The following is a 12,839-nucleotide window of genomic DNA, read 5'->3' as shown; positions in this document are numbered from 1 at the left end:
TCCCCCAAGTCGCCCCTCTTTCCCTCTCTCATCTCCTCCACTCTCCCCCTTGGATCTTCGCTGATTCTTCATCGTTTTGGCGGATCGAGATGGCCCCGAAGAGAGAATCGTAAGCTCCTCCGATCCCTCCAATTAGTTTTTGCAAACTTGCTTCCGATTCGACGCATTATTTGCTTCAAATCCCTTTTTTTGAACTTAGATTGGATTTTTTGGCCTAAGATTGTTTTAGCTTGATTCTAGTTCTAGTTCTTAGTTCTTTACTAAGTAGTGGTAATGAATATGAACTCTAATAAATAGTTCATATGTTAGTGTGAAGATGAACCCTTGTTCATAATCTTTTTTGTTAAAAATATTATGATGTAATGCATGTGGGAGGAATTGATTGTAGGTTGATGATGCATGTTGATATGATGATATGAACATGTTGGAGGATTTTTTTTTGTTTACAAATATGATGATATGATGCATGTTGGAGGATTTTTTTTGTTTAAAAATATGATGATATGATGCATGTTGGAGTGATGATGCATGTTGATATGATGATATGAACATGTTGTTGGGAGATAATACATTGAAGATTATTGTTGGAGGATTTTTTTTGTGATATGAGTAATCTTGATATGATTTGATCCATCATGGTGACATGATGCATGGTGATATGATTTGATTTTTTTTGTGATATGATGCATGGTGATATGATTTTGATATGATGTGCTTACGATGTTTTTGTTTATGAATTTTTATTAAGGCGGCCACCTCTTGCGGACAACATCGGCCCACGGTACTCCATGCTTGACTACGCATTCAACAAGGGTCATCGTGCCCATATCATAGAGAACGGAGAGGTAAGTAATATGAAAGAAATATTGATCAAAGTTTTCGGATTGATGAAAATAATTTCCTAACTTTTGGCGTTCACTTTTTGACAGACGCTCCCGCCACTGCGCATGAGGGGTCACGGGGTTCATGGGCATATGGACTACGACGAGCGCTACACGCCGTTCTTCAAGAAAGCCCGGCTGTTGGGTTTCGTGTTGCAGTTCAAGCGTCAGCCGCCGATGCTTGTCCAGGCAGCTCTGACAGCTCTGATTAACCGGTGGCGACCGGAGACCCATTCTTTCCATCCCCCATGAGGGGAGATGACGGTGACCCTCAAGGATTGGTCGATGATCACTGCCATGCTGCTCAAGGGTCATGCACTGACCGGGCGAGTGGAGAGGACCAACTGGCAGGAGAGGGTTACCACCCTCGATGAGACGACTGTGGAGTGGTATGCGAGGGCCTACATGTGGTATATTCTCTCGGAGGTCGTGTTTCCAGACGCATCTAGGAACTCTGCCAATTGGTCCTATCTGTTCTTCCTAGCCGACTGGGATGCAGGGTACAGTTGGGGGACCGCATCTCTCGGCTACCTATACCGTTCGGTAAGAGAGTATCTAATTGCCTACCTACGAAAGTATGTCCATGAAATTTTGTTATATCTGATCCTCATTTGATTTTTTGCAGCTTGACGATGCAACTCAGAGGACGGGAGACAAGTCCAATATGGGTGGCTTTGTCTGGGCCTTCTCCATTTGATGTGGGAGCATCTGCCGGTGGGGCGTCCTGAGAAGCTGCCAAGACGCCCATGGGGTGCCTATAGCGAAGACGGCGATGAGGCTCGACACCCCACCGTAGCTTACGAGTGGGACGTTGTCAAACTCTACACGGGTCTAAACAAGACTTCGTACAAGACCTACACCAACGAGTTGGACGCTTTGATGCATACGCAGGTATATGAACTCGCTAAACACATTTCTCTTTGATTCCACTTTTAACCGAGAGTGGCAACTTAGCACCGTATATGTAATAGGTAACCTGGTGGCCGTATCATGACCGAGAGTGGGACTTTGATCTGAACAAAGTGTGCGATGAGGACAGTGGTCTCTGAAGGTGCATCGTGTCCATGATTAGTGTGTACGCCAATGAGTGGCACTTGCCACAACGCGTGGCCACGCAGTTTGGGATTTTTCAACATACGCCACTGGGCCAGCCCACCGATACCGGCGGCCACGCGCTCCACTTGTGAGTGCCCGTGCTTGTTCTTCGTGCCCATGATTTCATTGCGTTCGACTTTGTTATGATGTTTCTTGTTGCTAATGCCTTGCAAGATGAGCCGGCAGAAGAATCAGTCGATCACGGACTGGGGAGAGCATCATAAAAATCATGTGACGGAGTGGAACCGACGGAGGTACCGGAAAGACGTGGAGAGGAGGGTGACTAACTGGGATGTTTACCTGGACCGACACATGAAGTGGTACGATGATGGCCAGAAGCACCGTCTTCGTCTTAGGCCTCGATGGACGGCGGAAGACATCGTGGAGCTGGAGAGGGATGACCCCGAGGTACAGGCCTACCAGACCGGCATCAAAGACATGCACAGTGGATTTAGGGAGTTTGCCCCCCTCATCAACAAAGTGGTAAGTTTGAACCGAGAGGTTATATTTAAATTATTGTATTCGTCAACTTGATTGACTTATGCCGTTGCAGTCTGGTGAGCTGAACAGATGCATCTTTGAAGCCTCAGATGCACTAGGTGATATCCCCTGGAGCGTACGATCCGAGAACAAAATGAGGGGGCGATGAAGATACAATTTCAGCCTCCTCGGAATAGATGCATCTTCTTCACTTGCAATCATAAACGTGATAGTTATTACGCCCTTGTTTCATTGTGAGTGCAGAAGTTCGTGAAGCGTTGTCGCAAGCTGGTGGGGATGCTTGGGTGTGCTGGAGCTGGGTCGGTTGAAGCTTATCAGTCTGTAGCCACACAGGGTCACATTGCCTCATCGAGCCATGCTTCCTCGTTGTCTAGGTTGGTTCACGATGAGGAGGAGGAGGAGGAGGAGGCCACACATGAAGAAATGAAGGAGGGGGAGGATGAGAGCAACTGGGAGGAGGAGTGCGATGAAGATTATGGACCTCCAACAACTCAATCATCTCAAGCATCTCAGCTGCCGCCGAAGAGAAATCCGAAGAAGGATTTGCTGAGTCCGGACCCTTTCCAGAGACCGCTTCCTCGACGGCCCAAGAAGAAGACTGAAGAGCTTCGTTCAAAAAACAACGAGGACCGTACCTCCAAGAGAGGAAGGAGCAAGTGATTATGCTCTTCTATAGTTGGCTCTTGTAGTTGGGTTGTCTATGTGTTTGCTATTTGGTTGAACTTCGTTTGGTTGGACTTGTCTAGTGGTTGTGAAACTATGTGAAACTATGTGTTTCCTATTTGTGGATCTATATCTTTGCTATTTGTGAAACTATGTGGAACTCCGTTTACTAATTAGTTAAAGTTCGTTTGAAATGTTCTATGCACTTCAAGTTTTGTGAAACTTGCTGTGATATTTTTGTGAAACTTGCTGTGATATTGCTGTCATATTGAATTTGAAAAGACGCAAGCAAATAAACTTTAACCAATAAAGCACAGGACCCTACCGCTAGGGCCTCTGGCGGTAGGGTCACATAGCCTACCGCCGCCCCCCTGGCGGTAGGGTGAACCTACCGTCAGGGCCCCCTGCATATTTCGTTACATAAGGTTTGCACGGCAAAACCCAGCCACACCCGATCCTAGAGGTAGGGTTAGCCAGCCTACCGTCAAAGGGGGCGGCGGTAATATATTTATCCACGTCAACACAGGCAAACGGCCGCCGTCCCCCTCCGTCGCACCCTACTGCAACCTTCTGGCGGTAGGCTGTATAACCCTACCGCCAGAGGCCCTGGCGGTAGCAAAAAGGTCAAAGCCCGAAAATTTTCGAAACCAGGGTCAGATCCTGAAATTGTTAGGGAAAAGGGTCAAAACACGAAATTTTGCCACCAGCATAGGCGCCTTCTCCTATCCCGTGCCCGCCGCTCCCACACTCGTCCTCCCATGGTGGCGCCGCCGGGATCCTAGGAGTGCGTGATCCTAGAGGTGCGCCCGCTCAAGTTGGATGCAGAGGAGATGGAGCTCGGCGGGCTACACATCCAGTCGTCGCCGTGCTCCACATCCAACACCAGTGGGACTGTGGGAGGACGAGGCTCCGCAACATACGCCCTGCTTTTCCTCGCGCCCCCACCGCCGCTCGATTCGAGCGCCATCGGCTCGCCCCGCCGTAGTTGAAGCTCGGTCGCTGCCCGATTCGAGCTCCGCCGGCCCGGCCCGCCGACGCGTTTCGAGCTCCGCCGCCGCCCCGCCCCACTCCTTGTCTCGATCTGAAGCTCGGCCACCCGATTCGAGCTCCCCCATTGGCGCCCATCTCCACGCATGGCCGCCAGCGCCCTCTGAATCGACTCTCGGCCAAGCCATACATCTTCAAATGCATCATTTGTTTGGAGCACTAGTTTTACATCACCAAATATATATGTGTGTTGGAGTTAAGACTTTTTTGCGTGTAAAACACACTTTTTGGTGATGTAAATTATACTATGACGCTACCTTTACATCCCCTATATAACATCTTCTATCGGAGATGCTTTGAAAAGCTAGCTAGTGTATGCTCGCCCGGTGAGCCTAGTGCATGCTTATACGAATGTACTAGTAGTATTGAGCACCCGTCGTTACTCGTCCGCACATTATTGATGTTCTATTACCAATGATACTCTTTATTCTACATCTCCGCAGATCAACTAGAGTAGTATGAAACTATGAAAACGCATACGCACATCAGATTTCGACAAATCAAACGCATACGCACGACGCGCAAGTCCATACATTCACCCGTGCTGCTCTAGTTAGGTGCTGGCGACGTCCCGCGCTTTGGTGGTGCCCAGAGCGTCCACGGCCTCGTCCCCGACTCTGTGCCCGACGAAGGCCGGCGCCCCCTGTCTGCCGTGCCGCTTCCCGCTGTCCAACGGCTGCACCACCATTCCGCCCACCCGGCCGGAGTCGCCCTGCGCCAGGCCCCTCTGGACGTACCCCACGACCCAGACGAGCGCCGAGAGCCCCGAGACGGCGAGCGCGCCAGCGGCGGCGAGCCCAGCGACGGCCAGCGCGGCCCCGAGGGCGGCGGGCACGAGAACCGGACTGAAGAGCAGGATGAGCGGCGCCGAGAGCGCGACGCCGGCGAGCGTGGCCAGCAGGAAGAGGCCGGAGAGGGCCAGCAGCGCGGCGCCGAGCGGGACGAGGAGCGCGGCCGCGGCCAGCGCGGGGACGCGCGGGTCGCTGCGGAGCGCGGACCTCAGGCTCAGCCCCTCAATGCGCCGCAGCGGCTGGTACTGCTGCTGCTTCCCGCCGTGCTGCTGGTGCGCGCGCGCCGACGCCGTCGTGACCATGGCGAGCTCGGGCGGTGGAGGTCGAGGGAGACGACGACAAGGCTTCTGATCTGGCGAGCCCGAGCAGCGGCGGTCTGATGGCGAACTCGGTACGATGCCCTTGGCTCTAGCTATATAGAGAAGAGCGGTGCGTGCGCGGGGTGAGGTGACACGTGGGTTGGGCGCGTGGCGATGCGGCGGACACCTGAGCTGCATGCGGGAGAACGGCGCCATGGTGTGACATGTACTCCCTCGTCTCGGCCTACCTTCCGTCCGGGCACGTCCTGCGTGTTCTGGAGTTGCGTCCGCAGGCCGCACAGCCGTTGCTGTTTCTTGCGGGGAGCTCTATGCGATGGTTTTAGCTACTGGTTCGAGATGTTCCTGCAGTGTTTTTCGTCGTCCAGAGTGCCCGTTTTGGACCGCCAGCAAAAATTGGAGTAAAATGCACGCATGGTCCTGCAAGTTGGTGGCGATGTCCACAACCGTCCTGGAACTTTCAAACGGCCTCAATACGGTCCTGAAAGTTGGAAATACGATGCCAATACAGTCCTTCAAATCGGGGAACTGGTCCTGGGATGCATATGTGCATACAAATCGCATACGCCAGGACTTCCACGTCAGCAGAGGAAAAAAACGGTTCGCGTCGCTCAGCGTGTGCTCGCCCGCACGTCTACCTGGGTGAGCCGGCCCATACATCCGAGAGCTAGTTTATTTTTACGGGCACGTCTATAGCAAACGATGCGAACACTGTAGCGAAATATATATTTATTTTTTCCCTCCTTTATATATATTTCCAAAATTTCAAAAATTGTTCATGAATTCAAAAAAGTTCAAAATTTGAAAATTTGTTCATGTATTTGTAAAAATGTTCAGGAATTCAAAAGATGTTCATGGATTTGGAGAAATGTCATGGATTCAAAAAATGATTCATGAATTCAAAAAATGTTCATGATTCAAAAATTGTACAAGCCGGCCGACTCCGCATCTGCGCCCGGCAGCGCTCCGCGACCATCAGTCGGCCGACTCCGCGTCCGTGCCCACCAACCAGCGGACCTCGCGTCCGCGCCGGGCAGCGCTCCGGGCCCACCAGCCAACGGACGCCGCGTCCTCGCCCGGTAGCGCTCCGCGCCCACCAGTCGTCGGACTCCGCGTAGGGCGTCCAAAAGAAATGAGAAATGAGATAAGGAGCAGTAAGAAAGATAAAAGAAGTAGAAATTTCTGATTTCTGATTTTTTGGACCCGTCCACTTAACTTGAGCTTACATCTTGACCCTTGTATGTAGATTTCTGATTTCCTTCGCAGTGAACAATCTATTCTCCACTTTTGAATCAAAACACCAACCGCAACCGACCCAATAGTAGGAGTAGGCGGCAGCGAAAGTGCCACAGCCAGGGGAAGTGCCAGAGTCTAGAACCGAAGGTGGTTGTGACCTGATAAGATCCAAAGCGCAGCAAAGCCCCACAAAAGCAAACAGTACGGGTGGAGGAGTTACCGTGGGCACCATGTTGGTTCAATCTGAAAGCGTGGTAATTCATTCATTTCATCGAAGAAGGATCAAACATGAGTCATCACATTGTTTCTAGATCTTCGATACCTCGATGTTCTGAAGAATAGGTCCTAAAATGGCCAATTGATTGTTTTCTCAACGGGAATCGAGGAAATGGCAAGGCTACCTGGCGAGGACGCGGCGTCCGTCGGCTGGTGAGCCCGGAGCGTTGCCCGACGCGGGCGCGGGGTCCGCTGGTGGGTGGGCGCGGATACGGAGTCGGCCGACTGATGGGCGCGAAGCACTGCCGAGCGCGAACACGGAGTCGGCCAACTTGTACATTTTTTGAAATCATGAACAGTTTTTTGAATTCATGAATAATTTTTTGAATCCGTGAACATTTCTCCAAATCCATGAACAGCTTTTGAATTCTTGAACATTTTTTCAAATACGTGAATAGATTTTTAAATTTTGAATTTTTTTGAATTCGTGAACAATTTTTTAAAATTTGGAAATATATATAAAGGAGGGAAAAATTAAATATATATTTCGCTACAGTGTTTACATCGTTCGCTATAGACGTGCCGGTAAAAATAAACTAGCTCTCGGATGTATGGGCGAGCACACGCTGAGCAACGCGAACCCTTTTTCGTCCCTCTGCTGACGTGGACGTCCTGGTTTATGCGATTTGTATGTTTTTTTTTGTAAATTTATGCGATTTGTATGTACATATGCATCCCAGGACCAGTTCCCCAACTTGAAGGACCGTATTGCCACCGTATTTCCATCTTCCAAGACCGTATTGAGGCCGTTTGCAAGTTCCAGGACGGTTGTGGATATCGCCACCAATTTGCAGGACGCTGCGTGCATTTTACTCCAAAAATTGCTGCCGAGTAAATTGCCCGCGTTAGTTTAAAGGGCAGTGCTAGGCGCCGGCACACCGGCTCAAATTTGGGCCGGTCAACACACAGCCACCCGATCAAATCATGCGTAGCTGTTGGATTTGACCCATCTGCGTCGTCTTCTTCCTCGCACTGCTCGAGAGAAAAACAAGGGGATCCACACACTCTCCACGCGCACACCACCACCACCCATCCTTGTCGCTTTGTGGCCGTTCCCCGCGACCTCCGGCGAGGTCCCCCCCTTGGTAGGGAATTGCACAACGGCCGCCATTGATTCTAGAGGCGATTCATTGAGGATGAAGCTCTAAAAACAACCAGATCCAACTCGCAGGTGCCATGGTTGCAGCATCCCTAGTGTAGCCTCGCCTCCAGCTCGCCGCGGTCCACCTCCGGCTCGCCGTGGTCGTCGGCTTGCACCATCGCGTGCAACAAAAAATAACAAAAATCCTCAGTGGCCGGTCGAAGCAAATTCATTATAAGGTTCCAGCAAAACAAAACATCGGTTCCAGCAAAATTAACCTCAACAGGGAGAACTTCGGTGGTTGATTGTAGCAAAAAAAAAATTGCTAGTTCCAGCAGAAAAAATCACTGGTTCCAGCAAAATAACTCTGAAGGAGACTCGAATTGGTTCTATTGTAGCAAAAAAAAATTGTAGCAAAAGGGAAAGCTAGTTCCAGCATAAACATACACTGGTTCCAGCAATAACCGCACGTCGACGATAAGCGTGCATTTGGTTCCAGCAAATCGCTGGCCGATGTGTCAGGACCCCGACTCGATGTCACACCGATCTAGCCGGTAACACCTCATATCACTTTGCGGCCTCACGCACGGTATCCCCACGGGTGTCGCCTTACCTTTGCCCGGGACCGTTTGCGCCTTTTGGCTCACGTATATGATAGTGTCGCTAGCATCCATATGATAAAGAGCCCGGGCTGACATGACTAGTCGTAAACCCAAAGTGGCACAGACTTACAGGGACAGGCATCCATGACCCAGCTTCGAACGTGTCGGTCATCAGCAAATGGGTCCGGGCTGTAGCACTGGGCTAGCAGGACTCCGGTAAACCGGGCTGTAGCGGGCTAACAGGACTCCGGTACTCATCGCGTGACATTTCCCCGAAGGGACAGACACAGGAACGAAGAAGGACACATGCCGGCCAGCCTAAGTGTTCCAGAGCAGTAGCAAGCTACCATGGCTCAGCGGTAACACTAGGAGACATTTCCCGGTAAGAAAGGCTACTAAAGATAAACAACTAGATAGTCAGATCCCACACATACCAAGCATTTCAATCATACACACAATATGCTCGATATGTGCAAATACAACGAAGCATCACAACATGACTCTACGACACAAGTACTTTATTCATTAGGCTCCGAGGAGCGAGATATTACAAACATGGGTCTCATGACCCAACACTCAGAGCATACAAGTCAAAGCACAAGCGGAAGCTATCATGTCTGAGTACAGACGTCTATAAATGAAAAAGGCTGAAAAGCCTGACTATCTATCAGATCCTGCCGAGGGCACAAGATCGTAGCTGCGGTATCAAGCTAAACGTCGAAGTCCACGCGGAACTACTAGTGAGACTGAAGTCTCTCTGCAAAACATAAAATGGGCAAACGTGAGTACAAATGTACCCAGCAAGACTTACATCAGATCTATCTACATATGCCTCATTATCAACAAAGGGGATGGTGGAGTTTGACTGCAGTAAGCTAGCTTTGACTCGGTGGCTATCCTGAACTACGACTGCAAGTAACTCTTTTGAGGTGGCGCACACGAGTCCACATATTCACCATATCAATACACCACTATGGATTCGCTCCCGTCTCCCTACGAGAACGCCATCCATAGCACTCACGCTTATCTTGCGTATTTTAGAGTATCCACTTTCACTTGTCTATGAACTGTACAAGGGGTCCACGTTTCCATATCCGAGGAATCCGGCTATTCGAATAGATAATGATAACCCTGCAGGGGTGTACTTCTTCACACACGCTTTCGCCACTTATCGCCCTGTACACGTCATGTACCTCGGCAACCTTCAAGGGGAAGCCGGGCGAGGGAGTCGGCCACGACCTGACTAACCGAACAAGTCTCTAGTCCAGGTTTATCGCCTATTCAGGTTCCATCCGCAAGGAGATCCGGCCGGGGTGTCGCTTACGGCCCCAAACGATGTGAGCAGGGTTCCCAAGCCCACCATCCGGGTGCCACTTGGTACACCGGGCCACTGTGCCTAGTCTGTCCCAAGCCCACCTGTACCGGGTGCCACTTGGTAGACTACTAACACTACCTACAAACACCAGAAACTAGTTGCAACTCCTGGACAGAGATCATGTTGATTAATAAGCCGAGAGAGCTTGGAGCGCCCGGAGCCCAATGTGTGGTAGTAACTGATCATGGATCACAAACACAGAACTCAGTTCCTGAGGACGGCTGCAATGAGACAACCCACCATGTACTCCTACATGGCCTCTCACCGCTACCTTTACCAAAACGTGTTCACACACTTAGCTCACCCACAGTAGGACATGTTCACACGCCTCTGATTCATCCCCGATGAATCAGACCTGACTCAACTCTAAGCAGTAGCAGGCATGACAAACAAGCATGAATGAGTAGGCACATCAGGGCTCAAACAACTCCTACTCATGCTAGTGGGTTTCATCTATTTACTGTGGCAATGACAGGTCATGCAGAGGATAAAGGGGTTCAGCTACCGCAGCAAGTAACAGATGAATCGGTGTTGTCCTAATGCATTAAAAGAGAGCAGGAGCGAGAGAGTAGGATTGTATCGGAATGAACAAGGGGGTTTTGCTTGCCTGGCACTTCTGAAGATAACATTGAGTCTTCATCAGTGTCAACGATCACATCATCGGTATCACGTCTATCGAGAGGGGACAAATACCGGCAACACAGAAGGGAACACAATCAATGCAATGCACAATATGATGCATGATCATGACATGGCAAAATGAATGTGTTTTGGCTAATGCAACTAGCAACAGATTAAATGAAGTTGGTTTGAATACAAGATTCAAATTCAAACTCCATATGTGATTAAATAAATGCCCTTTATATGATTTGTGCTAAACAGCAGCTATAAGTTGTTCTAACATGCATGAAAATGGTACAGATGGATTCCTTAAATTTTTCTGATAATTTTTCATATATAAATTATTTAATTTGGAGTTACGGTTAATTTTCTATGATTTATTGAAGTTTTAGGCATTTTTTGGAATTTCAGAATTAAATTAAATCCAGAAAATACTTATTGCGTCAGCCCCACGTCACAGTGACGTCAGCAGGGTCAACTGGGCGCCTTCAGGTCAAACCTGACCTGTGGGACCCATATGTCAGCGTCACAGGTTAACAGGGGGGGTTTATTTTAGTTTAATTAAGGATTAGGGCACTAGGGCCCACATGTCAGTGGCTCTGGGGTTAGATTAGGTGGTGATTAGCTTAAGCTAATCACCTGATGGCGGGGGCCCACCTGTCAGTGTCAGCAGAGGGGGTAGTTAAAATAAAATAACTAAACTAATTAGCAGGGGGGGCTGGCCCCACCTGTCATCGACCCAGAGAGGGGGGGGGTGTCCCGCCATGGTCAACGTGGTCAGACCCACCGGCGGCTTGACGCCGGCGAGGCCAGACGCGGTGGTGCGCGTCGGAAACCCACTACAGGGGCTCTTTTGGCGCGCAGGGAGCAGCTACGGGGAGAGGGTGGAGTGGCGCATCCAACGGTGGCGGTGGCGGAGGCTGGGGTGGCCGGAGCTGCCGGCGGCGAGCTCTTTTGCGGCGGCCGGAGCTCGGGCGAGGTCGGGGTTGGCGTTCGGGGGCACGGGAGGGGAAGCTAGTGGCGGCTACGGGCTCCTGGAGACGTGTTGAGTGCGGTGGTGTGCTCGGCTTCGAGCTGCAACGGCTCCAGCCACGGTGGTGACGAGGCACGGCGGCGGCGAGCTCTCGGGTCCGGCGGAAAGGCGGCTAGGGTACGGGAACGAGCGCGAGGAGGAGGGGGAATGGAAGAGTAGCTCACAGGGGTTGCGACGGTGGCCTCGGGGAGCTCGGGGAGGCACCGGAGCCGACGAATTTGACGAAGATGGCCGGCGGTCCCGAGGTTGAAGAAGCCGGCGGTGGCGACGTTGCAGGGGCTCCCGCGGTGCGCTTCTCGGCGAGGAGGAAGAGGTGGTCGAGGCGGATCTCCTGGGTACTTCGGGTGGCAGCGAGGAGCACGGTGGCTACGGCGAACGGCGTCGGCGACGACGAGCTCCGCTCGGGCGCGTGCAGGGAGGAAAGCAGAGGAGAGAACGGGGTCCAGGGGAAGAGAGGGGAGGTGCAGGGGGCGAGGGGAAGTGCGTGGCGTGAGGGGGAGGCTCGGGAACGCCTCGGTGGAAGCAGGAGGTGGCCGAGGCGGCATCGGCGCTCGCCACCGAGCTGCTTCGGTGCGAGGGGAGGAAGGAGACAAGGGGGAGGAGGTGGGCTGGGCCGCCAGGTGGGGGAGCTGGGCCGGCTACAGGTAAGTGGCCCAGGTACGGATCTTTCTCTCTCTCTCTCTCTCTTATAATTCTGTTCTGTTTTATCTTTTCTATTTTCTGCAATTTGATTTTGATTGATTTAAAATATCAAATCATTTTATAAAATCCTGGAAACAGTTATGGGTGCTTTCTGAATTATTTCAGTGACCCCTAACAATTTTCAACATTTATTTGAACATTTAAATTATTTATAGTATTTAAATGCCCAAAGTCAAATACAATATGGTTTAATTCAGTGACCAAATATGTCCTGCAAAAATATAAACCATTTTTGGTAGATGCTTCCACCTCAAACCAGAAATGTTGAACATTTTTAGAGGACATTTTGAGTTCAATGAAAAAGGTTTTATTTTGACCCTAGTTGAATTCATTTGGTGCTAGGGCTTAGTCAATCCCCATTTCAACTTTCTGTAAAAGTAAACATGATGCATCACCAAAGACTGGTACTAGTGCATTGCCAGAAGCTAGGGGTGTGACACGATGGCAGCAAAACTGATACCGGTTCCAGCAAATGGATGGCCGGTTGCAGCAAAAAGGTCGCCTGCAGCCCGCTATCTGTCTCCATCGCGCGAAGACCTTTCGCCGGTTGAAGCAGCGGGGTGCACCGGTTCCAGCTCTAGGTTGCAGCCCACCCCATGCGTGGTCCAAGAACTACGC

General features: G+C 50.8%; 1 protein-coding gene across 1 annotated transcript; it reads right to left on the bottom strand.

Moving 5' to 3' along the window:
* Positions 1-4,566: 4,566 nt before the first annotated feature.
* Positions 4,567-5,504, bottom strand: LOC123159411 (oleosin H1). Its single transcript, XM_044577241.1, has one exon. The coding sequence runs from the start codon at positions 5,491-5,493 to the stop codon at positions 4,741-4,743; it is 753 nt and encodes a 250-aa protein (XP_044433176.1). The 5' UTR covers positions 5,494-5,504; the 3' UTR covers positions 4,567-4,740.
* Between the last annotated feature and the right edge of the window lie 7,335 nt (positions 5,505-12,839).

This window comes from Triticum aestivum, chromosome 7B, assembly GCF_018294505.1.
Source record: "Triticum aestivum cultivar Chinese Spring chromosome 7B, IWGSC CS RefSeq v2.1, whole genome shotgun sequence".
Classification (NCBI taxonomy): domain Eukaryota; kingdom Viridiplantae; phylum Streptophyta; class Magnoliopsida; order Poales; family Poaceae; genus Triticum; species Triticum aestivum.
This window is presented reverse-complemented; position numbering and strand designations above follow the sequence as displayed.